Source organism: Eschrichtius robustus, chromosome 13 (genome assembly GCF_028021215.1).
Source record: "Eschrichtius robustus isolate mEscRob2 chromosome 13, mEscRob2.pri, whole genome shotgun sequence".
NCBI classification, from domain to species: Eukaryota; Metazoa; Chordata; class Mammalia; order Artiodactyla; family Eschrichtiidae; genus Eschrichtius; species Eschrichtius robustus.
In genome coordinates, this window is record NC_090836.1 from 45,155,940 (window position 1) to 45,181,295 (window position 25,356).

The following is a 25,356-nucleotide window of genomic DNA, read 5'->3' on the forward strand; positions in this document are numbered from 1 at the left end:
CTCCATGATGCTTTCTTTCCTCCTTGAAATCCTTTCCTTAACCTGTTAATTTTATGAGAAGACTTAAAAAACAAAATCTGTCTACAATAAACTATAATTAGCAGCATTTCTGGCTCACAATTTGTATGTCACTTCTTCAAGATGAGATTTTAAAAGAGAAAAGCTTTCTATACATCCTAACTCGAATGTAACAGCCACATGCCATGATTTATAGGACAGTCCCTCTGTGGTTAAATACATCGAACCGTCAACAGACAAAAGAAAAACTAGGCTTGAGAGTTAAAAGATACCCAATTTGTTTAAAACCTTTTTTTATGTTATCTTATGATAAACAAAGACTAAAAAACACTAACACTTCGAGGGAGTCAGTTTTATTTTTATTTTTAAAAACATGCATTACTGTACTGAGCAAGTACCCTGGAATAGGTACTGGAGGTAGGGGATTAATAATAACAAAATATAGCGCAGAAAATTATAAGCAGGCTAAACCAGAACAATATTTTTCCCCCAAAACAGAATACCCTTTTTTAGAAAAATGAAGGAAAAGAGGACCAAAAAAAAAAAGTTTTGCTCTATAAATAATACTATCAAACAATTATATGTCTTAACTTTAGCTAAGTGTTTACTAACACTTGCAACTGTAACCCTTTCAAAGGGATTTACCATTTAATTATAAAGACAATTAAGACTGAAACCTGGCTCTGACCAAACTCCAGCTGAAGGTGCTTTTCTTGTATTATAAAGTCCAATTTAAAAGGGGCATTTTGTTTTATTTAAGTCACTAGCATATGGTTAAAAAACTTGTTTGCCCCGTTACATCCTTTGAGCAGAACATTTAAGTTATCTTTCTTCTCCAATGAAAGAGCATCCAGAGAGCATCTCTTGCACCTTGTTCATAATGCACAATTTATCGGCATTTCGTTTCCTTTCTAAATGGCCGGGAGGGAAGAAGAGCTCCATAGCCACTGTGTGTGGTTAGTAATGGCGCTTTTACTTGTCATTGTACAAAGCCTGTTAAATATTTACAACACAGCAATATCTAGTCCTAAACACCCAGTTGTGAGTTTGAATTTTTTTAGAAATAAATCTATGACAAGTTTTCCCCAGCAAAACGCCAGAAGACTCTCCTGACAGCTTCAAGAGACCCAGCGGGTCCAGAGGAGCAGTTATAGGCCATCTGGTGATTACTTATTATTATTTATACAGCAGTGTAGATGTACACACAGATGTGTTATGAATCCACATACAGAGTAGGCCTTAACAAGGGCTTCAGACAAAACGCGACTGCTGAGCAAGTCAATCTGCATTAAAGAAACATGCTAACCAGACAGCGGGAGCACGCTGGCTGTTCTTCAATTTGCCGCATTAGCTGGAAGAGTTTTTGATAAAAGAACGAAGAATTCTATATAATGATGACAATATCTTGTAAGTTAACAACCTAGTTATATGTACATGGTTTTGCAGGGGTGGCAAAAGAGGGATTAATGAAGGACAGGCTCTCATATCCAGAAGGCGGTTTATAAACTCAGCAGTTTGTAAAAGAAGGGACTAGGAGAGGCCCTTCTCCTGACTTAGGATGAACTGAGATACAAAGACAGAGGATTTTTTTCTACTAGGAATGTTCTGAGAACAGTTTCTGGGCTCCCATTCCAAATATTAAGTCATATCCAAGGAAAACAAGAGTAACTGAAAATTTTCACCTTAATTTCTTGGGTATAGCTCCAATTAGGTTCATACGGCCTTTTCTTTTTTTGGCAGACTGGAGCTGGGATGCTTTTAATCTACTATGCTCTTAGTAACATAATAATAAATATAACACAAAAAACTAAAATAACCAACCACTTGTTTCTAAGAGTAAATGTCAAGAGTGCCAGATCTGACATTAAAAAAACCTGGGTTTAATTCCTTGCTCTTAACATGTCTACATTCTTCATCCCAGTCCCAGTTTTTTTCTTTACTATGCATAACAGTGGTCTACTGCTATTACAAGATTACATAAAACTGCAGCATACTTAAAGTGGACTGAAAGTTATTGCAAAATCAACATATTATTACAAAAAACAAGGTTAGCATTTGGCCTAATTGTGTATAAGGCAGTGTATTTTCAGCTGCCTGACAGCATGCAGGCACTCTTACCAGATGGGAACTGGATTAATTATTGAATGAAATATGAATTATTAAATAAAAATTTGAATTTTTTAAAAACTCTTGGCAGGGGGTGAGAAAGAAAGGCTTGTTTGCCTGAAATTGTTTTCACCTGTCGAAGCATGTAAAGATAGCACATATCACAGCACATATCACCACAAGCGGTGTTTATGTACCAGAGCCATTTTTTCCTATGTTATTCTCCAATTCAAGATGCTCCCCTAACATAAAGAATTAGTAATCAGCACCAGCCATTCTTCCTTGCTTTTCTTTTGTGCCATTGTCAGTTAATAGGAAAACTTGCCAAAGGGACAGAACTAACAATCCCGAGTCCCACAGTACCAGTAGAGCCTATTTCATGGGAGGGCTGGGATAACAGGAATAATCTCTATAGATTTGTGTTACATAGACAATAAAATATACACCTTTGCAGCATGCCAGCATTTAACCAATCACAGAAGCTATTTGTTGCCTCATATATTACAAAGCAATAGAGATTTAAGGGATAATGTTCATGGAGGCAGAGGATACGAAGCAATAAACAGCACTGGAGGTTGGTTAAATGCCAAGTGAAGCCAGGACTACAGCACCATAAACATTATTCCTATTATATGACAAGATAAGGATGTAAAGAAGCTGCCCTCCATCCCACCACAACTAGGGCTCTACTGCTACCCTGGCCTTCGGAAGGGAAAGCAGGCTCCGGAGGTCTATGAGCTAGTTATACGTGTCATGTCTCAGAAAGATATGAACAGAACCTCAACCTGTACCTAAATGTTCTCTGGGAGAAGAAAAGATCTGGTAGTAGATATCCTCGGTGGGGGTGGGGTGGGGATAGAATAACAGCACCTCAGCATCACAATGGACAGAGGAACAATCAAAGGATTTTTCCTTAAAAGGACAGAGTCGATACACAGTAGTTATGACAGAACCTTTCTCAAAAATGGCTAATAATGGGATGATACTATCCATGAATAGTATCTTCTCAGAGGAAATGTGTTCCTGTTCTTAAGGAAATAGACATTCTAAGTAATAAGCTTATACAACCAGCTTCTGCTCAAAGACTTGGTAGTGGTAACCAGAAGGACTACTTAAATCTGCATAATTCATACTGGAAACCAGCATCATGTGCCTGAAAGGGAGGTATAGGAATATGGAAATTGTTGACTCCTGGTAATAAAAATTGGACAAGGAATTCCCTGGCAGTCCAGTGGTTAGGACTTCGAGCTTCCACTGCAGGGGGCATGGGTTCGATACCTGGGGTTGGGGAATTAAGATCCCACAAGCAGTGCGGTGCAGCCAAAACACAACAAAAAGGTACAAATTTCCAATAAAACATTTTAAGGGAATTCCCTGGTGGTCCAGTGGTTAGGACTCCATGCTGTCACTGCTGAGGGCCCGGGTTCAATCCCTGGTCACGGAACTAAAATCCCACAAGCCTGGAGGCATGGCAAAAAAAAAAAAGGACAAAAAGCATCCAAAAGGTAAGTTATCGAACTGTATCCACATGAAGTAACATCTCAAATTCAAGATTACTGACACACAGTAATTTTCCCTGCTTCCACATGCAACAGAACTTTATAATCCACCTTCAAGTAAAAGTGCCCCCCGAAGCATTAAAAACTTACAAGACTTCCTAGATTCAGCACCAAACTGTATTTCTAATACTTTAATAACACAGAGGCAAAGCTATTTTATAGTTACAATGTTTTTTAAATAGATGCTATCTTATAAACATTTCTAAAACCCATACAACTCAAATTCAACCAGCCCTTTACCACAGGGTATCTGGGGCTCTGCTGCCTTAACAACACTAACCCAATCTGCAGAGGCAGCTCTATTAACTATTCCTGCTACCACATTCTGTAAAGAAATATTAGCAGGAATATTACTTTCCCTGAGTTCCTCTTCATGAGGGTGATAAGGCCTCAAGAGAAACAGAGACTCAACAGGAGAATAGGAATAAGTGAGCTCAAAAAACTCGATCACCTGTCTTTTCAGATAAGAATGCAAAGAACACAAACTTCAGCAGCCATCTTTTTTTTAAAAGTACATGTAGCATATTTAGAACTCAGCTGTGTCACATCAGACTTACTGTTGGGAAGTGGATCATGAACAGAATCCAAAAATAACAGCCATTAAAGACCTAGCAACCAAAACATGTTTACGTATCCATTGAAAGCCCGGTGGTTTTGATTATATGGTGGAGAGCATAATCCACTAGTCTATTTTAGGTGAATTTTCCTTTCACCTCCCCTTAATATTAAGGCATAAGATGATTTCTGAATGTAAGGGTATACAGGGTAAAATCTGGGCAGAGAACAGATATTTAAATAATACAAGATTCCTACAGTTTTTGTTGGTTGGTTTTTTTATGGATCAGTCTCTTGAATTATAATTTGCTTTCATTCCTTTTTCCTCTAACTGGTAGAAGTCACTGATTTCTGAGACTTCTATGGCTGCTGAGTTCTAAACATGCCTTGCAAAAATGATCATGGTCCTTATTACCCCTCCTGGGACTTACATAGCCTTTTTATTATTCTACCATTTCTGGAGTAATCAATGAATCAGTGACAATTGATTATAAATAGGCTTGAAGGCCTCAAGGTGGCTCCAGAATGAAACCATTTTCAAGGTAATAAGGAAGTTGGGACGACAGGCCAAGGGTAGTTCACTTTACCAAATTTATCTTCTCTGTCAGATTTTCACTATTTCATATAACATAAAGCAATCATAGTAAATCTTGTAGAGATCCCACTCTAGAGTTATTTGTTACTAGATATTGGGAGAAACCTGAAAGGAGACTAAATATAACTAAAGAACTACAATCTCGGGACTTCCTTGATGGCGCAGTGGATAAGACTCCACGTTCCCAACGCAGGGGGCCTGGGTTTGATCCCCGGTCAGGGAACTAGATCCCACATGCATGCCACAACTAAGAGTTTGCATGCCACAAGTAAGGAGCCCACCTATAGCAACTAACACCCAGTGCAACCAAATAAATAAATAAACAAGTAAATAAATATTAAAAGAACTACAATCTCACCTGACCATAAAGTTTTGACAGGCAAAGCAGGTAAAAGGATGAATCATGCTACCTCAAAGCCTTAAGTTGTAGCTTTTTATCCTTTTTTCTATGAAACAGGTAACTTGAATCCAAAAGAAGGTAGCAATCTCCCTCAGTTCCACATTCACTGAAGGAAAAAAAAGCCTCAGGATCTATGCCAGAGGTTATAATGAATCCTAATGACCAAAATACCAACAAACAATTCAGAAATGGGAGGGAAAAGTAGGGGGGAAGGAAAAGGCTTATGGTAAACAGAACTCGACAATACAAGAAGGACGCAAAGTAAAAATTACTGTTTTCCTACCTCTAGTCCAAAATAATGCAAAACAAAAACAAAGAAACAAACACAAAGCCCTTCTGGGATCTCACAAATCTCAGTGAAAAGTACTTTTTTCTGATGAGACAGCCTGAAGAAACCCTATTGATATATTTTCTTTCTCAGAAAGCTTAAGAGATGCTTTTCCTATGTATTCTTTATTTTTACCATCCATTTTTATTTATTTAAGTCCTTGTCTGGGTAGTCTTAAGCATACAATACATAAGAGGGGCACTGAGCAGCTTAAACAATAAGTGAAGAAAAATAAATCTTTTCACCAAAAGTGCAGATTTTTTAAAGTAAGTGAGATAAGTAAAAAGGGTACCAGGTAACTATTATGGGAGTCACAGTAAGTACTATAATCAACAAATTCACACACAAAAATTTGGAGGAATCAGATTCAGGTATGTACTCCCATAAAGCTGTCTGAAAAGTGAAACAAATTTACTCTATTTTCCCAAGTGGCTTCTATTGTAAAAAAAAAAAATACACATACACACACACACACATATAAACCACATGAGGAAAACATGCAGTCAACAAACAGTACAGTTGAAAACTTTGACAAGGAAGGAAATAAACCCTACAATGCTAAATACTTCAGAATACATTGGCTTTTTTAGTCTTTTATGAAATTTTCAGCATTTACTGGAATTCGGAGTCATCCTTCTGCCCATTCCTTGTCACCAACCCCATTTGTCTCTCAAATTCCAATTCTTAGGAATCTCTGGAACTTAACTCTCTTCTTTTTATACTTCTCTAAGTATTTACAATGTTTAATAGAACTAGTCTGCAATCTCACATACTACCAGTAAGTGTCACTGGACAGTCACATGACATATTCCTAACTGAAAAGAAATTCAACCCTTCAGGCTCCATAAAATCAACTCTTGAAGGCAAATAAAACTCTCTTGAATAAAACTTTCTCTGTATTCCTTTCTTCATCCTTTGTGGAACATGGCAGAATGGAAGGATCTAGGAATAAGTGTTAAGAAGGTACAAAATGAAAAAAAAAAAAAAAAAAAAAGGCAGTTTCAACAAAATTATTTAAAAAGTACGTGATGAAAAATATTTGACACAACGTATACGCATACAAACAATAACATGGCAGCTAACACACAGAACAAGGCATTTAATGGTGTCAGACAGGGAAAATGGCTGAGAAAACTTGTAGCTGATACATTGCTGTGAGATCTCGGATTCTATGTTGGATTTGTCCTTCCTAGACAGGTATTTGCCTTAGCTGCTAACAATGATTTTCTTGATCAACAGTCAAAAGAAACTTTTTTTTTCTTATTTAGAAAATCCAAAACAGACTCTGGCAAATTGAGGTTCACGATGAATGGGTGCATTTTCAGCTTCCTATCCAAATATGTTGAGCAGACTTTTACATCCATGAAGGTTGAAGAAAAGATATTTCTAAACTTGCTTTGTATTTATATAAATAGCTTTAGAAAGGAGGCGAGAGCAACATGTATTCCTCAACACTGTGTGTTGCGAAACAAACACCAGCAGAATAACAACATGAAAGAGAGCAAGGCAGATTTCATTACGGTAGAGTGCCTACGTTTCCTCATAACTTGGATTTACACACTACAAATCCTCTGATCTGATTACCTCCAGTGATCACGTAAAACACTGGCTTTAAACTCTTTGCCTTAGTGATAAAACAGCCACTTTGATTCACAACGAGACATTCACAATAAAGTATATTGTAAACGTACCTGTCCACAGCCCGGGGCATTGCACACAAACGGTCTGTCGTCTCCCATATTTCATATAGCAGAGCGGAGCTGAGGAGGGGGAGGTAGGGGGAAAAGTTATGTTAAATACGTTGGAGTTTAAAAAAAAAAAAGTGCTTCAAAAATATCAAGACTAGAAACAGGTGTTCCAAGAATGCCGTCTATCAAAGCTATAAACACAGGCTACTTTGGGGAGACCCATTAGACAGGTGGCATATGATCTACTGTGCCTCAGTTGAAACTTTTAATTAGAAAAATTTAAACCTAAAGAGTCAAGGAATTTCAAGCCTTTTACTAGATTTTTCCCTCTTTCTGCTACAGTATATAACACACTTCTCCAGTCTGCTGAATTACAACCAGTGCAGTTCCCTATGTCAATAAATCCACTGAACGCTCGATGCAGAAGCCATATTTCTGAACTAGAGAAGACCAAAATTTGTCATTTAATTAATTAAGGGATTATAGGAGGGGTGCTCCATTTTACAGGGCCATAATCTGGCGCCCTGGTGTATAAACAATGAGACTGTTGGCAAGGGCCGTTTATCCCAGATTATTGCCAAAGAAAACAAAGCACCCATCCTATTGGGCTACGTGGGAAATGATTTTCATTAATAAAAAAATAAAACTCTTCTCTCCCCACGGGGAGCCTCCTTCTCCCCCCACCAATCGTCGGTGGCAAACGGAGAAATATCGGTGCCCTTCCCCCCTGATTCTATTTATGGCTAGGTTTTTAAAAGCAGCAATAAAACAAATGTCGACTCTTTGGGGGTTTACTGGGTGAATATGTTCCGGCTGTTTGTGCTGCTCTCGGCCAGAGTTCTTGGGCTGCTCTGTTGCAGCCAACAGATGTGTGCTGCTGCAGGGGATAAAAGAAATGGCACTAAAAGGCATCACCATCCATCCTCTCCGTTTCTCTGAAGAATTTAACAGGGTTTATACTGTTGTTGTTTTTTAATTATTGAAGCTAAACTTTTGAAATGTTGATCAAAATTCTTTGTCAAAGAACAATAACTCCAAATGAATGTGTTGGGGAAATTTCTCATATGCCAACTAGGAATAAAAATAGAGGTGGAGATGGATAAGGATTAGAAATGCAAATCATAGTAAAAATATTCCTAAAAGATATAGAGTATTTTGAAAGAGTGAAAGAGAAAAAAGGGGAGGGTCACAAAAATAGTCTTTATAAAATAAACTCCTAAAGGACATTTTCAAACATCCTTCTACAAGGGAGAAAGCTGTATGAAAGAAAACGAACAAGGGAAGATGAAAGAGGAAGAACTACAATTTGAATATGCATAGAAACGACTTCAGAACTATAACCAAATTTCGAATTTTCATCTTGGAGATAAACCAAAATGTCAGGTTAACCTCAGTCAGATCTACATCAAAATAAATATTAAAGTGCTAGACCAAATCTGGCAACCAGAAAACCATGCCTAAAACTCAGAGGGCAGTGGTAACATCTCTCCTACTCTCTTAAGACTCACTCTAGGGTTGGAAACCCGTATTTCTGGTAGTCTGATCAGTAATTCCACAAGTAATCGCTGTTTAAAATTGTGGGGTGCCCCATAAAATACAAAGGGCTTCTTAGCAATCCTTCATTGTGATAGGAACAGGGTCTGACTATGAAGGAAACTGATGCTGCAGCACTGCTGTAATGGAAGAGAGCCTGTATGTACATAGGTGTACACAGATTTATATCACATTTAGCCAGGATAAATTGCTTCAATAAATTCTGTTCCTGGGAGAGACCAGCTCAAGCTGATGATTGGTACTGGGAAAATGAGAGCTTTATTCTTCACACAGCCCCAGGACAAGGGGGTCTTCTGGTTTGTTTGTTCGTTTGTTTTAAATATACTTCCTAGAACTACAACATAGTGCAAAAAATAAATATAAATATACAACAGTAAATAAATGCAAAGACCAATGCCATTATGGCTGAAAACTCAGAATATTTCTGAAAAGCAACTGATCTCTGGAAAAATTCCTAACAACTGCTGTGCTGGAGATAGTTTTACTTCCTAGTCCCAGAACCTGCTTTCCTAATAAAATCACTAAATGAGAATTTTATTTCAACAAGATCCTCTAACCTATTTTCAATCAGGAAGTAAACTACAAGGGATAGAGCAGATGTAACATAAGCAGGCAGGATTCCTTATTTTTACCTTAGTTATGTTTTTTGAGGCTAAGTTTTCTCAGTTTTCTACCGATTTAGAGGAGGAAAAGGGTCTTGGCTGAGAAGTGGGGCAGCACTGGTATAGGAAGTGATTAAATAAATTCTGGAATGGTTTTCCTCAAACCACAGAATTCAAAATTTAACTTGGTTTTGCACAATCACATCACAATTTATGGCTTCCAAATTTTATTTCATTGTATCCTTACTAGGAAATACAGATGAAAAATCAAGACTTTCTAAAAGCAGAAAAAAAGGCAAAAATAAGTTTTGGGGAAGAGAATTAAAATGTAACAGAAGCAAGCATTTTCATGGCTCTTAAATATTCAAATCTGACGGTCACTAACTAGGATTTCCTGCTTCCTTCCGATTTTGCTGGCTTTTGTTCTGCCATTTTCACTAAAGAGAGATCACAATGGGAGGAAGAAGGCCCTCTTTCTTAAATACCTACAATTATTCTTTTTTTTTTTGGCCCCAACCGCGTGGCACGTGGGATCTTAGTTCCCCACCGGGATCGAACCCGCACCCCCTGCGTTGGAAGCGTGGAGTCTTAACCACTGGGCCACCAGGGAAGTCCCCCTACAATTATTCTTCAATCATTCCCTCAATCTCTTGCTCCTTTTCGTTTCCACCATTCTTTTAACTTTAAAGTGATGTCTTTTAAAAAAAATGAAATATTTAACAATAATGATCTGTCTCCCCACTTAAAAAGAATTTCCAGTTAACATCCTTCTAAAAATTTCTTTCATTCCCAGTCTGTTGTATCAATTGCTACATACAAAGAATGCCATTACTTATTTCTATTTGATACTTAAAACTAACCTCTGATAATGAGAGGTCAAACTGATGCCTCCTCAAAAACAAATAGCAACACATTTCTGTAGTATAAAGACTGAAACAAAAGGTGAAATCTTGAATAATGATATTGCCATTCACTAGAATTTAACTCACAGCCCATTTGTAACTGTACTGCTTGACAGGTAGATCACGTGTCCAGGCACGGCACTCAAGTCTGTCATCTGTTTCTCAATCTATTCTTCAGGATGAAACTCAAGCATTCTTTAGAACTAAGCAATAAATGACAGACAGGGGATACACATATTTAGAGACATTTCCAAAAGAAAGTGAAATGCTCTCAGTGGTGATCTTAGAACAGGAAAACAAAGATGCATATAAAGGCTGTCTTAGGGGCCAAGGAAAAGGCTCATGTGCTCAGAATGCATGAATGATAAAAATTGGTATTCACTTAAAACAGAGAAAGTTATCTGAATGCTGGCAGAAAAGTGAAGAAAATCCAAGGTTTAGAGAATGATTTTAATAACTGGGGTAATTTCATAGACTCTTTCTTAAATAGTTTTGTCAGAGCCAGAAGTATATGCTAAAATGGTCAATGTGCAAATAAGAAAACTGATTCTCTGAGTCTGTGTGTATACATATGTATATCTATCTTTTTTTTTTTTTAATGGAATGAGGATTGAGTCTGCCAGTGAGGTCTACAAAAAGTCAGTTCTCTGGACCTGGCTTTAATATAATTATTTCTTTAGTAACCAACTGATGTTATTAAGATGGCCCAACTTAATGTTAAGGAATAAAAGCCATGTATCAATACCAACACACCCAAGGGCCTGTTTGCAAGTTCCTAATAACAAAAAGCAGATATTGCTAAGTATAAAAAAATGAGAAGGGCATATACACCATAAATATCAAAGATTCATGAAAATCTAGAAGGGGTTCAAACTAGCTATCATTTATTCATTCAAAAGCATTACTAAGGAACTACTAAGTGCCAGGCAAAGCGGACACAAAAATAAAGACAATAGTCTTTTGCAAAAAAAGGATCTTTCTCTCATCTGTGTCAAAGAAAACCAGAGCTGGACAGTAGTTAAAGCAGTAAAAAACGGATTTTATTCAGGACTATTGCAATAGTGGCTAAGAGATCTCAGTATATAAACCAGGCTCAGTTGTGAATACACCATGGGCTAGTGGGAATCAACAGCCAAGGACCAGGGTGGAGGTCAGTGACTAGAAAATTACTAAGAGGAAACATAAGGGGTAAAGGGGATTCTGGTTAAACTAACCTAACAAGATTCTTGCTGAAGACAGGCCAGGGTGATGAGACATCACCTGAGGGATGGTAGAGGATGAAGAACCTAATCAGATATGAGAGAGAACAGATACTGAAGGTGGGGGGCTCTTGCTAAACTGACTTAGCAGGGTTCTTGCTGAAATTCAGTTTTACAAGGAAGTACACAGATAAGCCTAAAAGAAGGTTCAGGAGCCTGACTAAAGTTTGGTCGGGCAAAGAATCCTTGTCATCTGGCATGAAAGATGCCAAGTAAGTGGTAAGAATGATGGCTTAATTTACAAGTTCAGTTAGTCATAGGTTGATCAGTATACGTATTAGATCCCTTACTATTTCTCCTATTCTTTATGGTCATTTATCAAATTATTTTACTAGCAATTCCAGAGTATATACGAGCACAAAAAAGCTGGTTAAGTCTTGGTAAAAGATCTGACAAGGAATACGTATGAAACTAATAACTACAATTTACCTTTGGGATCAAAAAGTAAATTTAATCATTTAAAAAATTCATTAATTCAGGGACTTCCCTGTTGGTCCAGTGGTTAAGAATCCGCCTTCCAATGCAGGGGAAGTGGGTTTGATCTCTGGTCAGGGAAATAAGATCCCACATGCCGCGAGGCAACTAAGGCTGCGTACTGCAACTACTGAGCCCGTGCGCCACAACCAGAGAGCCTGCACACGGCAACGAAGAGCCCGCAAGCCGCAACTAAGACCTGACGCAGCCAAAAATAAATATTGTTTTTTAAATTCATTAATTCACTGAACACTTTATTCAGCGCCTACCATATACTCTAGGCCCCAAAATTCAACAATGAATGAGACACACAAGATATCTGCCCTCATAGTGCTCACTTACAGTCTACAAAGAAGAGACAAACACAAAGAAGTTAATAAACAAAATCATTTTAGATTAATAGCAGATAATTGCTATGAAAGAAATGAAATGGTGATGTGTTAGTAACTAGAAGTGGACTACTTTAGCTTCATGAATAAAAAGGAAATAGCTGTATTATCTGTGACCAAAAGGGGAACAGGGAAGAATATAGAGATCCAGTTAAAAACTTCTGGAAGCCTTTCCTTTCATAACAGTTGATGTTCAATAAATATTTACTAATTTAATCTGAAGTAGATATTCAAGTATGGTTTGCTGAAATTTTACACTTATCTTTCCAAGTTTTGCAGAAAGCTGCTGGGTCCACAAAACAACCACTATGCAGGTATTTACGCATTTAAAGCTATATGTATTTAAGACATATTTTAAATACATATTTACAACTACTTTGTGCCTAAGGTACTTTATGTGACTACACCCAACCAATTCTATGCTTTTCCTATCATACAAATAACACAGAAGAAGCTCTACAGGTTTTGGTTAGACTGTTAAAAATGGGGAGGGGGGAGGTATTTGTCAAGTTAATTGACACTTAACTGACCCTTGAAAACAAAACCTAGACCAGAGCTCTTAAGGTATATTTTCAAGTATAAAAGAATGCTTGCTAACCAAGGATGCAGCAGAGAGGGCACCTTAATATGGGACTTGTGGGAGTACATATATGGACAATCTTTTTGGAAAGCAATCTGGCAATGTTTATATTAAGTGTCTTAAAACATTTTACACCCTTTGAACAAATCATTCTTCTTTCAGGACTTTATTCTGAGGCTAAAACCAGAAACATGGACCATTTATATATGAAAATGTTCATCATAGTCATATTTATAACAAAAAAGGAAAAGGAATTAAATGTTTAAAAAGAATGGATAAATATAAATTAAGATATTGTCTTACAATAGATATATTTAAGTTGTTAATAATAATGTTTCTGAAAGCTACTTAACAACATGAGAAAATGCTATACATTAAGTGGGGAAAAAAAGCAGGATACAAAATTGCATATGCACCATAATTCCAAATCTATAAAAAAGCAAACAAAATAATAAGCATAGAACAAGATGAGGGAATTAATGTCAAATGTTAATAATGGTTATCTCTGGATAATGGTATTCCAGATGATTTTATTTCCCTCTTTCTACCTTCAGTATTTTCCAAAGTCTCTACAATGATCACAGATCGCTTTTAATAAATCAAAAACTTTATAATATAATTTAATAATAAAAAGAATACTGATCTGTATGACTTAAAAAAAACATGTCTGAGTTTAAAAAAAAAAAATAAGGCCCGTATCTGCTAGACTATTCCTTTTTTTTTTTATAGTTTTCTTTTTTTTTTTTGATGTGGACCATTCTTAAAGTCTTCACCAAATTTGTTACAATAATGCTTTTGTTTTATGTTTTGGTCTTTTGGCTGAGAGGCATGTGGGATCTTAGCTCCCCAACCAGGGATTGAACCTGCACCCCCTGCATTGGAAGGTGAAGTCTTAACCACTGGACCACCAGGGAAGTCCCTCTGCTAGACTACTCTAAAGCACTGAACAGTATAGTATTTAAAAATTATACAAAGTTGTTCACTCTCTACTACAAAGCAACAGAACCACAGAACCAACCGACAAAGTTCAAAATGAACTACCAAAAAAACTTTCTAAAAATGTAAACTAACAACGTCAAATAGAAATAGACATGGTGGAAACTTAGATCGATACACAGGGTAAATCAAGCATTTCAAGATAATTCCTTATTAGCTACCCTCAAGGACGCGTTTTCAGAATCCACGAATGCTGCCTAACAACAAGTAGTACTTACATTAAACACTTAGAAATTGCCCCAACTGTCCAACACAAAGGGAATAAAGAGAGTTGAAACCAAGCTTAGCAGGTACTGAATGCCTTTCAGTGAGCTTCAAATACGCTAAAAAATTTAGACCGGCACCCAAACAGAGCTCTACAGGCCCCATTCCCCTATGATATTAAAAAGAAAAAAATTGTATACAAACAGTTCTCTTCCAAAACCATAACTTTGGATACCAAGTTTCAGACTCTCAGATAATTTAGCTGCTGCTAAGCAAAGAGTACAAACACTGAAGCTCTTCACCATAGCAGCCTCAACATTTCATTCTCCATAAGATACTCTGTGCTCCTGTGACTTGCATTACATCTAGAACACTGACTTTAGGAAAAGATTCCAATAAACCTATGAACAGTGAAACTATAATGAAGGTATGTTAACCCCAGAAAACAAAGAAGACTCATGTATTACTAGGCAGTAGATTATTTAGGAATTGAAATTTCTGTTCATAAATTCTGGGTTCATTTTCCATTGTAGTATTTAGCATAACAACAGTTTAACACACTATTTCATTAGTAGGTAAACCAAATGCCCCAAAAGGATGACATAAAAAGCATATATAAGTCTATAACCTTTAACTAATTAGCCTCTTGTAAAGCACTTTGTTAACTAAGTGGATTGGAAAACTGAGGTAGAGTTAAAAAAAAAAAATGCAAAAGATGACTCAAGAGGTTGAGGTTGGACTGAACCCTAGTTACCTGTTCTCACACACCCCAAAGAAGATATAAAAATGACATTGTATCTTTTTATAACACCTGAAAGTTGTATGACAACTTGCATATTGTATGACTACTTCTAAGTGAATCACGTATTTCCAAGTTTACACACAATAGGTGTTTCTTATATGTTTATTATATAAATGAATGTCCAGAAACATGAACTTGAAGGACTATAATTTCTTGGAGCATTATTTTTGTCTAGGAAAATTAAATAATGTTGATAGTTTGAACATTAAGTATATTTTATTATAATTGGGCTTCCCTGGTGGTGCAGTGGTTAAGAATCCGCCTGCCTGCAGGGGACGTGGGTTTGAGCCCTGGTCCGGGAAGATCCCACATGCCACGGAGCAACTAAGCCCGTGCGCTACAACTACTGAGCCTCCACTCTAGAGCCTGCGAGCCACAACTACTGAAGCCCGCGCGCCTAGAGCCCGTGCTGAGCAACAAGAGAAGCCACCGCAATGAGAAGCCTGCTCGCCGCAACTAGAGAAAGCCCGCTTGTAGCAACGAAGACCCAACACAGCCAAAAAATAAAAATAAGTAAATTTTTTTAAAAAAGTATATTTTATTATAATAATTTTTAAACTCATAATCCAGTTATAGTATACATCAAGGATTGGCAAACTCCAGCCCATGGGCCAAATCTAGCCTGCCACTTGTTTTTATATGGCCCACAAGCTAAGAATGTTTTTTACATTTTTAAATGGTTGAAAAAAATCAAAGGAAGAAAATTTTGTGACATGTGAAAACTATATGAAATTCAAATTTTAGTGTTCATAAATAAAGTTTTATGGGAACACAGCCATGCTTATTCTTTGCATGTTGTCTCTGGCTACCTACTTCTGTGCTACAATGCCAGAGTTGTAGTTACAACAAGAGACCTCATGCCTGCAAAGCACATATTTACCGTCTAGCCTTAGTTTGCCAACTCCTGGTATTTATGATAACTATTATTAATTAAAATACAAGGTTAACATATCCCAATTATGACAAATGTCAGAGTGACCGTTAATTAAGGACTTTTATTATGTGACTATTCAAGTACTAATTTCTTTTTATCTGACTTCTCGAAATTTAGAAATGAGGTTTTCTTAAAACATGATTAATTAATCTACCTCCATAGTTCTCAATCTTTAGCATATTCATCTAGGCTCTGTGTAAAATACAGATTCCCAGGCCTCCTGGATTCTCTTGGCTTTGGGGCCCAAGAATCTACACTTTAAAAAATACCCTTGGTAATTCTGATGCAAATGGTCAGTAACCCACCCTTTGAGAAGCACTAAAATGGTTGGATCTTCCATATTCCTCCCATATGGTAAACAACTGTATTTTTCAAGTTTGGTACCATAAGACATCAGTTCTCAAAGTGGGCTCCAGGGATCCCTACAGATCCTTGAGACCCTTTCAGAGGGTTCATGGGTGTTCAAATCATACAAGGGTAAAAGATCTATTTAAGGGGCAACACAGGCCAATTCATTTTAATGTAACAGAGTATTAAAAGTTCACAGATGTGGTATCAGATTTTACACAATAGCTAACCTTTAAGAAACTATCACTTTTCAGATTTTGACATAGTATCAAAGAAGAAAGATTATCTACAACTATCTGAAAAGAATCTTTCCTTTTCCTATTACATATCTGTGTAAGCACAGGTTTTCTTCATATACTTCAACCAAAACAACATATTGTAACAGACTGAATGCAGAAGCAGATATGAGAATACAGCTGTTTTTTATTAGCCAGACATTTGATGTTCTTCCCCCAATTTTTTTAAAACTATAGTTATTTATGTTGCTATTTTAAAATAAGCAAATAAATATTTTAAAATTTTCTCCATTTTAATTTCTAATATGCTAAATATTAATAGATATAACCACGATAAGCAAAAGCTCTTTGGAGTTCTCAATAATTTTTAAGAGTATACAGGGGTGGGTACTGAGACTAAAAGCAGTTTGAGACCCACAGTTTGAGAAATAAACAGTAGAGTGCCCTGAATTGATCAAAGAGAAAGTTAAAATTAATTTCTGGATTTCAGGCTCAGGCATGCAGGGACAGGTTTCAAAGAAAGGAGCCGGCTTAAATAGACCAAATAGTTTTGCAGCAAATGACTGAAAACAGATGGGAGTGAGAATTAGGCTGAATCATAAGTTAGGCAACACATGGCCAAAGCTTAGAACCTATATGGAAACAGCTTCATACAGGCAACTACCAGACAACTACTAGACTAGAACTTTCTCTCCAGGCTTTTGGAGGATTCAAGGAACTATTCTGAGCTATTCTCAGAAAGGCTAATAAAGCAAAAACAAAGAAGCAACAACTTGCTAAAGTGACATCAGGAAGCTGAGTTAGAAATAACTAGAGAACATTATACCTATCTATGTTTGGCCTCAATATGATTTTAGAAGTAAAAAAATTCCTGGAAACTGGTAGGCTGTCAAAAATCTAGTGTTGTGTTTTGGTTTTTTGTGTACTCATTTTCAGATGAAGTGAAACAGCAAAGCAATAGCAATCAACCCCAAAACACTGATCTTTAAGGAAAAATTTTAAACCTTCATGGACTTAATTTAAATAGGCTGCAAACAACAACAAACCTGATAGACTTTAACATTAAACCTCAGTATGAGTTTGGTCCCAGATAGGAAATAGCTACAATATCCCACAACGATAATCATGGAGACGCTTAGAAATTCTCAAGAAAAAAATCTATTTTCTAAGACTGTCCACATACTGGCAACACAGCGACCTATCTGGGGTATTCCAATGTTCACTGACTTTCAAAAGTCCCTAACATAGATATGTAAAATGTGAGCAAACTACTGCTTGACCAAAACTTAAACAAAAAATTTTTTAAATGGTGCTACGAAAGACATGTTAGTACCAGAAATATCAGAAAAACCATGTTAAATAAAACCAGGATGGTGTTACTCAAGTTTGATAAAGCTTAAATAAACATTACTGGCCAGAAACTTGGTGCCAACACAAATCATTTACAGCAATCCTATGTTATATTCAATTAGTCATCCTGTTTTTATAATAAAGTCAGGCATATTCCTATTTCAAAAAGAATGGTTATGCTCTATTTTCTACTTTTCTACTATGTGGTAAATTTTAAGCCCCAAATAAAATGTGGCCAATTTAGAACATAAATCTCCTCTGTCCACTATGTCAGAAAGAAGCACTATATCCGATAAGAAGATATTAGTAAGTAATTCCACTCAAAGAAAACAAGTTGGGTTTTGTGAGAAGGTGAGGCGATGGCAGAACAAAACTATTCCCATGAAGGCCCCAGCCGCAAGCTCACAAAGTAACTTTTCAAGCTAAATCTTGGCTGTTAGACTTTCACAAATTGATATTTATTAAGGATAAATGCAGTATTGAATTAGAGAAACTTTTTGCACAGTCAGGTTTCAAATATATGAGAACATTCAGGATTAAACTCACCAAAAGATGAAAAGAAGCTAACAAAGTCATGAGTTTGTAATGAGTTCTGTTCTCCTTCATGACACTACTGTTGTAACTCACCTTTGGTTTAGTTGGGAATCTTTCCTAGATGTCTGCTTACAAAGTTTTAAAAACTAGGTAGTAAATTTGTCTTTTCATAAAACCTTTCCTGGGCTTCCCTGGTGGCACAGTGGTTAAGAATCCGCCTACCAATGCAGGGGACATGGGTTCGAGCCCTGGTCCGGGAAGATCCCACATGCCGCAGAGCAACTAAGCCCATGTGCCACAACTACCGAGCCTGCACCCTAGAGCCCGCGAGCCACGACTACTGAGCCTGTGTGCCACAACTACTGAAGCTCACGTGCCTAGAGCCCGTGCTCTGCAACAAGAGAACCCACCGCAATGAGAAGCCCGCGCACCGCAATAAAGAGTAGACCCCGCTCGCCGCAACTAGAGAAAGCCTGCACGCAGCAACGAAGACCCAACGCAGCCAAAAATAAATAAATTTATATATTAAAAAAAAACCTTTCCTGAATTTTAACATTCATCCTTCCTCTCCAAGGAAGTCATGCAGTATATTTTTACTTTCAAAACTGAACTGAATTTTGTTTCACTGTATACAGGCAGTGAGAAAATTATTCAGATTTCTTTTTTTTTTCACGTTTCTCAACAAAAGGACAAACAAGAGAAGGAAAGGAAACAAAATACTATGACTTAACAGAAAGAAAAAAACCAACCACATTCTTTCAACACAGTGTCCACCAGGGAAATTCTGAAGAGAAAATGTCATGATAAAATATTTTAAGACATAAAAATGACCCCAATGCAAAATATTTGTTGTTGTTCATTTGTTTTGTGTTTAGCTCAAAGGAATTATTATTTCTTGTCATTTATGTTCCTTACTTTTTGTTTATCCATTCCCACTGGGTCAGTAGAACCATTTCAATTTCATTTTCTTTACATTCTATTTTTCTTCCTGATTTTTCAATAGTAAGTTTCTTGATCTGAGCCTCTACTTACGAATGTTTAGACTGGAAAGGACCTTGAGGGGTCATCAAGTCCATCCTTCTGCTTTCCAGGAGAATTCATAACTACAATCTCAGATGGATGAGAATGTGTCAAAAGAAAATGTACAAACATTTCCATTCACAATGTGCAATTTTCTAAAAATGAAAGTAAAAATTAAAACCCCAAAAGAGGAAGGTGCTTTAAAACTGCATTTATCAGCTAAAATTGCTCAAACATAATTCAACTATCAGGCTAAAATTAACACACAGGAAAGTTGTTGGCTGCCAACATAAAGTCTTTAGTCCCTAGAGATGTCTTCTGATGTTTTATCTTATTTGTAAGCACCATTTTACCTTAAACACATAGCATGACAAACTTAGATCACCACACCAATAAACTATAATTATAAATAGCAATGATATATATATATATATATCATGTGTGTATATATATATGTATGTATGTATACTTTTTTTTTTTTTTAACGGGTGCTGTAGGTTTTTACTTCGAACATAAAATGAACAGTTAGGTCTAAACTGGAGATGTCAATGTTTGGGGGAAGCTACAATACAACTGTTATATGGGCAATAGTTTAATTCTTTGATATGTAACTTAAAATGTTCAGGGAATGATGTTTCTTCCTAAAGGAGTTTCCAAAACAGAATTTCATCTGATGACAAAAAACATACAACTATGAGGAAACACTGTTAAATCATTCTAGAATTTTTTTTTTTTTTAAGAAAGCAGGACCAGAGGTCTTGGAAATGGGGAAAAAATGATACTTAGAAAAAACAGGGGCCAGGGAAGGTAGAGCCCAGACACTATATTCTGATGAAATATTGTTTCCCAGGAAGATTATAAAATGAATTATTAAATAAATGGCTTATGAACCACTGGCAAGTAATGCAGTGATCTATAAACACTAGCATAAGAAAGCTAAATAGCAACTCATGTCTAACTTCACTTTCTTCATATGAAATATAGGTTAGATAATAAAACAGTAGGTGGATTCATAACTGAATTTTACCCAAAAGGTTCATTAATGGATTAATATCAACCTAATGATAGTGTGCTGATGTTACACAGCATTGTTCCACCCTTATATATTTTTACCAGTGACCTAAAACAAAAACAAAGATGTCATGTTTATCAAATTTAACTATCAACGACAGAAAGATATGAGGAATGGTTAAGAGGCTAAATAACAAGCAGATGTAAACTGGTATATATAGAATGGATAAACAACAAGGTTCTACTGTATAGCACAGGGAAATATATTCAATATCCTGTGATAAGGGACTTCCCTGGTGGTCCAGTGGTTAAGATTCCGTGCTCCCAAAGCAGGGGGCCCAGGTTCGATCCCTGGTCAGGGAACTAGATCCTACATGCCGCAACTAAAGATCCCACATGCTGCAACGAAGATCCCGCGTGCCACAACTAAGACCCAGCGCAGCCAAGTAAATAAATAAATATATTTTTAAAAATCCTGTGATATGGGCGTCCCTGGTGGCGCAGTGGTTGAGAATCTGCCTGCTAATGCAGGGGACACGGGTTCGAGCCCTGGTCTGGGAGGATCCCACATGCCGCGGAGCAACTGGGCCCGTGAGTCACAACTGCTGAGCCTGCGCGTCTGGAGCCTGTGCTCCGCAACAAGAGAGGCCACGATAGTGAGAGGCCCACGCACCGCGATGAAGGGTGGCCCCCGCTCGCCGCAACTAGAGAAAGCCCTCACACAGAAATGAAGACCCAACACAGCCAAAAGTAAATAAATAAATACATTAATTAAAAAAAAAAAAATCCTGTGATAAACCATAATGGAAAAGAATATGAAAAAGAATGTACATATATGCATAACTGGGTTACTTTGCTATACAGCAGTAATTAACACATTGTAATTCAACTATACTTCAATAAAAAATAAATTTAAAATAAAAGGCTAAATAACATTATCAAGCTAAAACAATAAACCAAAACTAACAAGATGACAATTACAGGGATAAACACAAATTCCTCAATTAAAATTAAAAAATTAATTATATAAATTAATGTGATCTTAGGCTTTAAGAACAGAGGTATTGAGTGCAGTGAAAAAAGAGGCCCTACTCTCCCCTGTACTTTGTACTGGTCAGATTATATCTGAAATGTTATATTCAGATCTAGATAAGAAACCCTAAAAACTCAGGCAACTAAGTTGATAAGGAGACTGAACCTTATTAAAAATGTCACTTAAAGAATGGTTGAAAGAACGTGGGATATTTACCCCAGTAAGAGAAGCCTTAATAGAACATAACTGTCATCAAATATTTGAAGGGCTACCATGTTGACAAGGAATTAGGTTTATTTATTGTAGCTTCAGATGGCAGGAGTAAAGAGCTTCACAATGTAAAGAATGTTCTAAAAAGTAAAGCTCCAATAACAGAACAGGATATCTATGAAGTAGGGACCTCTTCCTTACAGCATTCAGAAGTTAAAAGACCACCCACCAGACACTCCAAAATGATGCATTTTCACATTTCATGAATATATCAATACTTGATCCTAAAATAAGCCTATTAGGGGAAGGCAACATTCAAAATGAGACGCTTAAAAACTTTTATTTGACATGTTTCTAGAGACGGAATACTTTTTTCATGAACTCTAAAATCATAGTACCACAATCAGAGAAAACAACAACAAAAGAAATAATGCTCTTTCTTTTTTAATGATGCTGCGTTTGTTTTTCTCAAAGAAACAACATATGCATCTTAACTTTAGTACCTTTATCAAGGGATAAGAAGCAACTGTATGCCAGCCTGCCAACTAGTTTCAAGAAGAGAGCTGTTTTTATTAGACATTTACATGGCAATGCTATTTGCTCCACCTAAAACTTCCTTCCAAAAAGGCTCCTCCTCATCAGACGTGGAGAGGAGGCTGCTGTAACACTGACTCCCTCCTACTGCAGCCTAGGAAAAACTCACTCTTGACATGTACAAAACAATAACTTGTGAGAACTTCAGAGCAGCTGTGTTCAGGCAGAGCCAGGGACTTAAAGCAGCAGCTTGAGAGTAGGTTGAAAAAACAAATTTCATTTTGGGTTGGAAGCCGGGAGAGGAAAGATAAAGGAGATATACAATAATGGTCTCTATTAACATTTAAAAGCCATGGTAAACAAAAATGCTTAAAAGTTACAACACTGAAACTATCACAGGATGTAACCTTTGATCCACAAGTTTAAAGATGAGCAGTGTTTATCATTCTCTAGCTTTCTGCTAGGTGTTAACACTGAGATAGTGCCCAAGTCAAAGCCATCACAAATTCTAGGATGGAAGAATAAAACAAGGAGCTTTGCTCTCTCATTGGATATTTTTTTGTGCTGCTGCCAGGCAAACTGTGAAAATGTCTGAATATCCAATAGCAATGCTCTCAATGTGAAATACTGGAACCCAATTAAGTAATTAATGCTAAAAGGTCAGTAATTAATTGGTCTCAATGTGCTGTAGGGGTAACCTCCTGGCCAGGAGGACAAATGGCTGCTGAAAACCAAAGGTTAATACAAAGCAACATACTCTGGTTTCTCCTCATGTAACACCTTTACCGGTATATTTCAGATGTTATTTTGCTTCCAAAAGTAAGAGGAGAAGAAAAGGAATGTAAAAGACAAATCTATGCAATAGCAAAGAAGTTAGTAATTAATTGGCTGTATTAGCTCATTATTAAATAATACACAACTATCAAACAAAGGGCAAAGACTTGTCCCTTTTTTTGTACAGAATTAAGAACTGGTAAGACTACTCAGTATAGCTGCCAAACTTTTCTTTAGCTTCCTTTCTCACATACGTGTTACATTTCGCAATAGTCTCCACTTACCTTATATCCTCCATGTTTAAGTACAAATTGTGTTTGATTTCCCCAACCCTTGTCCCCAAGATATCAATATTATGACATATCTTTAGCTTCTGAATCGGAAACAAAGGAAGAAAGTGAAAAATTTTCACTTTCCTGACATACGTGTCCATTTTATTTACACCATTTAAAAAAACATAAGCTAACTAAAACTAACTGCAACCATTCATTTAGCAATTCTTCAAGGATACGAGTGGGTAAGAAACACATTTAACAAAACAAACCGGTTTAGTACATTTTTCTGTGCTTAGAATACCTATAAAGACCTATGTCTCTGCAAGAATTACTTATACTACTGAAAAGTTTTTAAACGTAGGAATCAAGCGAGCTTGTGGAGAAAACTCTGCACACCCCTACAAACCTACACTTACTATGACACAACCCTCAAAGATACTAAAACACCCTCTGATAAGTAGAAAACAAACTTTTAAAGTTAGGAAAGCAGCAACGCGGGAATATAGGGAGGAGGTGCCCTGGGTAGTAAACACCCCAGTCACAGAACATAACAAGCAATTCAGAGCAACGTATAACTCCCGATGGAGCTCCAACTTGGCCGCTTAAGTCCCAAGCCCCCATCCTTGAGTTGAGGAAGAGATGAAGTGCAGGAACAGGAAGAGAGGGAGAAAGGAAATCTGAGCAGAAGTGATGAAAGTGTTCTATTTTTCTCCTTCTCTACCCCATCCCACCTTTCTTGCAGGCTGGTCACCAGACTGGGTGCCATATAAACCAAAAGCCCTAAATCCATTTCCCAGGCTTCTTCTGATACCTAGGCTAAACACCTGTACATATCAGCCGTCTCCTAACCAAACATCTCCCCTACCCTTCTGGATTCCCCCATACCCTTCCCAAAGTGATACCTCTTGGCCACTAAGCCCACCCCTGTGAAGTCTTCCTAAACTCATTCACTTAATTTTCTCCATATCCATACTTTCTCTCTGATATCATGTCCCTGGTACTCTTTTTTATAATTCAATCGAAATGCCATGCTCTCACTTCCACTTATTCCTCCCTATCTTCCCAGCAAAACCAAATGCCATGTTTTCACCTACTCATCCCCACCTCCTGCCTATTACCCCTGACTCTTCCAATGCCAAGCCTCTAACCCCACTCTTTGAAGAAGCTCTGGGTCTTCAACCAGTTTAGTACCCCTCCCCTTTCTCCATTCCACCCCATTCCAGGCTCCACTAGACTTCCATTCCCTCAGGATTCAACTCCCCTCTCCTTGCCACGCCCTGTGCCCCCCGGGGCTACTTACCCCAAGTTCTCCCCACACTTCAGGCCTCTGGCCCCGCCTTCCCCCCAAAGGAAGGAGGCGGGAGGAAGGAGAGAAGAGGGGCGGCACTCCGCAAGGTAAAGGTGACCTCCCATTAGTGCTCGTCGCCGCCAATCGTAACTTCCTTCTCTCTTATTGGTCGGCGTTGGTCCATGCCCCACCCTCTTCCTCAGACAGGGCCCAGCCACCGCCTCAGCGCCCCCGTCCAACACACACTGGGAGGGGAGACCCCGGCCTGGGACACTGGGACTGGCCAGAGTTGACAGGGAGACTCCCGTCAGATCATGGACTAGTTAATGTTATCTGGACTCACCCGCTGGTAGCTCCGTCGCCTCCCGCCCGCCCGCGCTCGGTCCCACAATCTGTCTCCAGCTCCTTCTTTCCCCCCTAAGCGGAGCAGATACTTTTCTCTCGTCCGGCCAGGCGCGCTCACTTCTCGCGAGATATGGAGAGGAGTTGGAGGAAGGGCGAGATCCGCAGGGCCTGAGTCGGAAAGGGGACGAGGGGCGGGGCTCCGGAAAAAGAAGGGGCTGGACTTTCGGTGGGCAGGGCTAGGGAGGGAGGCTGTAAGAGTTCCTAATCGCTGGTCGCACGTGTTCGGCTGCCGAGTTTAAGGGGAAAAAAAAAGAAAAAGAAGGAAAGGGACTCCTTACAGGTGCCTGTAGTAATGGAGATCCAAACGGTTCTCATACTAGAGAATTAGATTATCTCAAAGTAGCGCACTTTACAAACGAGACAAGGTTGTACCTAAGTAAAACTTTTTTTAAA

At 37.7% G+C, this 25,356-nt stretch overlaps 1 protein-coding gene and 1 non-coding gene across 6 annotated transcripts in view; one reads left to right on the top strand and one right to left on the bottom strand.

Annotated features, from left to right (window-relative positions):
• Positions 1-25,039, bottom strand: part of LOC137775639 (cyclic AMP-dependent transcription factor ATF-7) — an 89,780-nt gene extending 64,741 nt beyond the window's left edge. For 3 of the 5 annotated variants that reach the window (XM_068561677.1, XM_068561679.1, XM_068561674.1), the window contains exons 1-2: positions 24,902-25,039; positions 7,253-7,321 (exon numbers count right to left, since the gene is read on the bottom strand). In XM_068561677.1, the coding sequence (XP_068417778.1) occupies positions 7,253-7,300 (48 nt within the window). In that variant the 5' untranslated portion in view covers positions 7,301-7,321; positions 24,902-25,039. Of the gene's footprint in view, positions 1-7,252; positions 7,322-19,445; positions 19,502-24,570; positions 24,696-24,901 lie in introns of those variants that run through there. The other 2 variants (XM_068561675.1, XM_068561676.1) reach the window with 2 other exon arrangements.
• Positions 20,735-20,807, top strand: TRNAW-CCA (transfer RNA tryptophan (anticodon CCA)). The gene has a single exon. It is a non-coding gene; the product is annotated as a tRNA-Trp (tRNA).
• Positions 25,040-25,356: the final 317 nt, after the last annotated feature.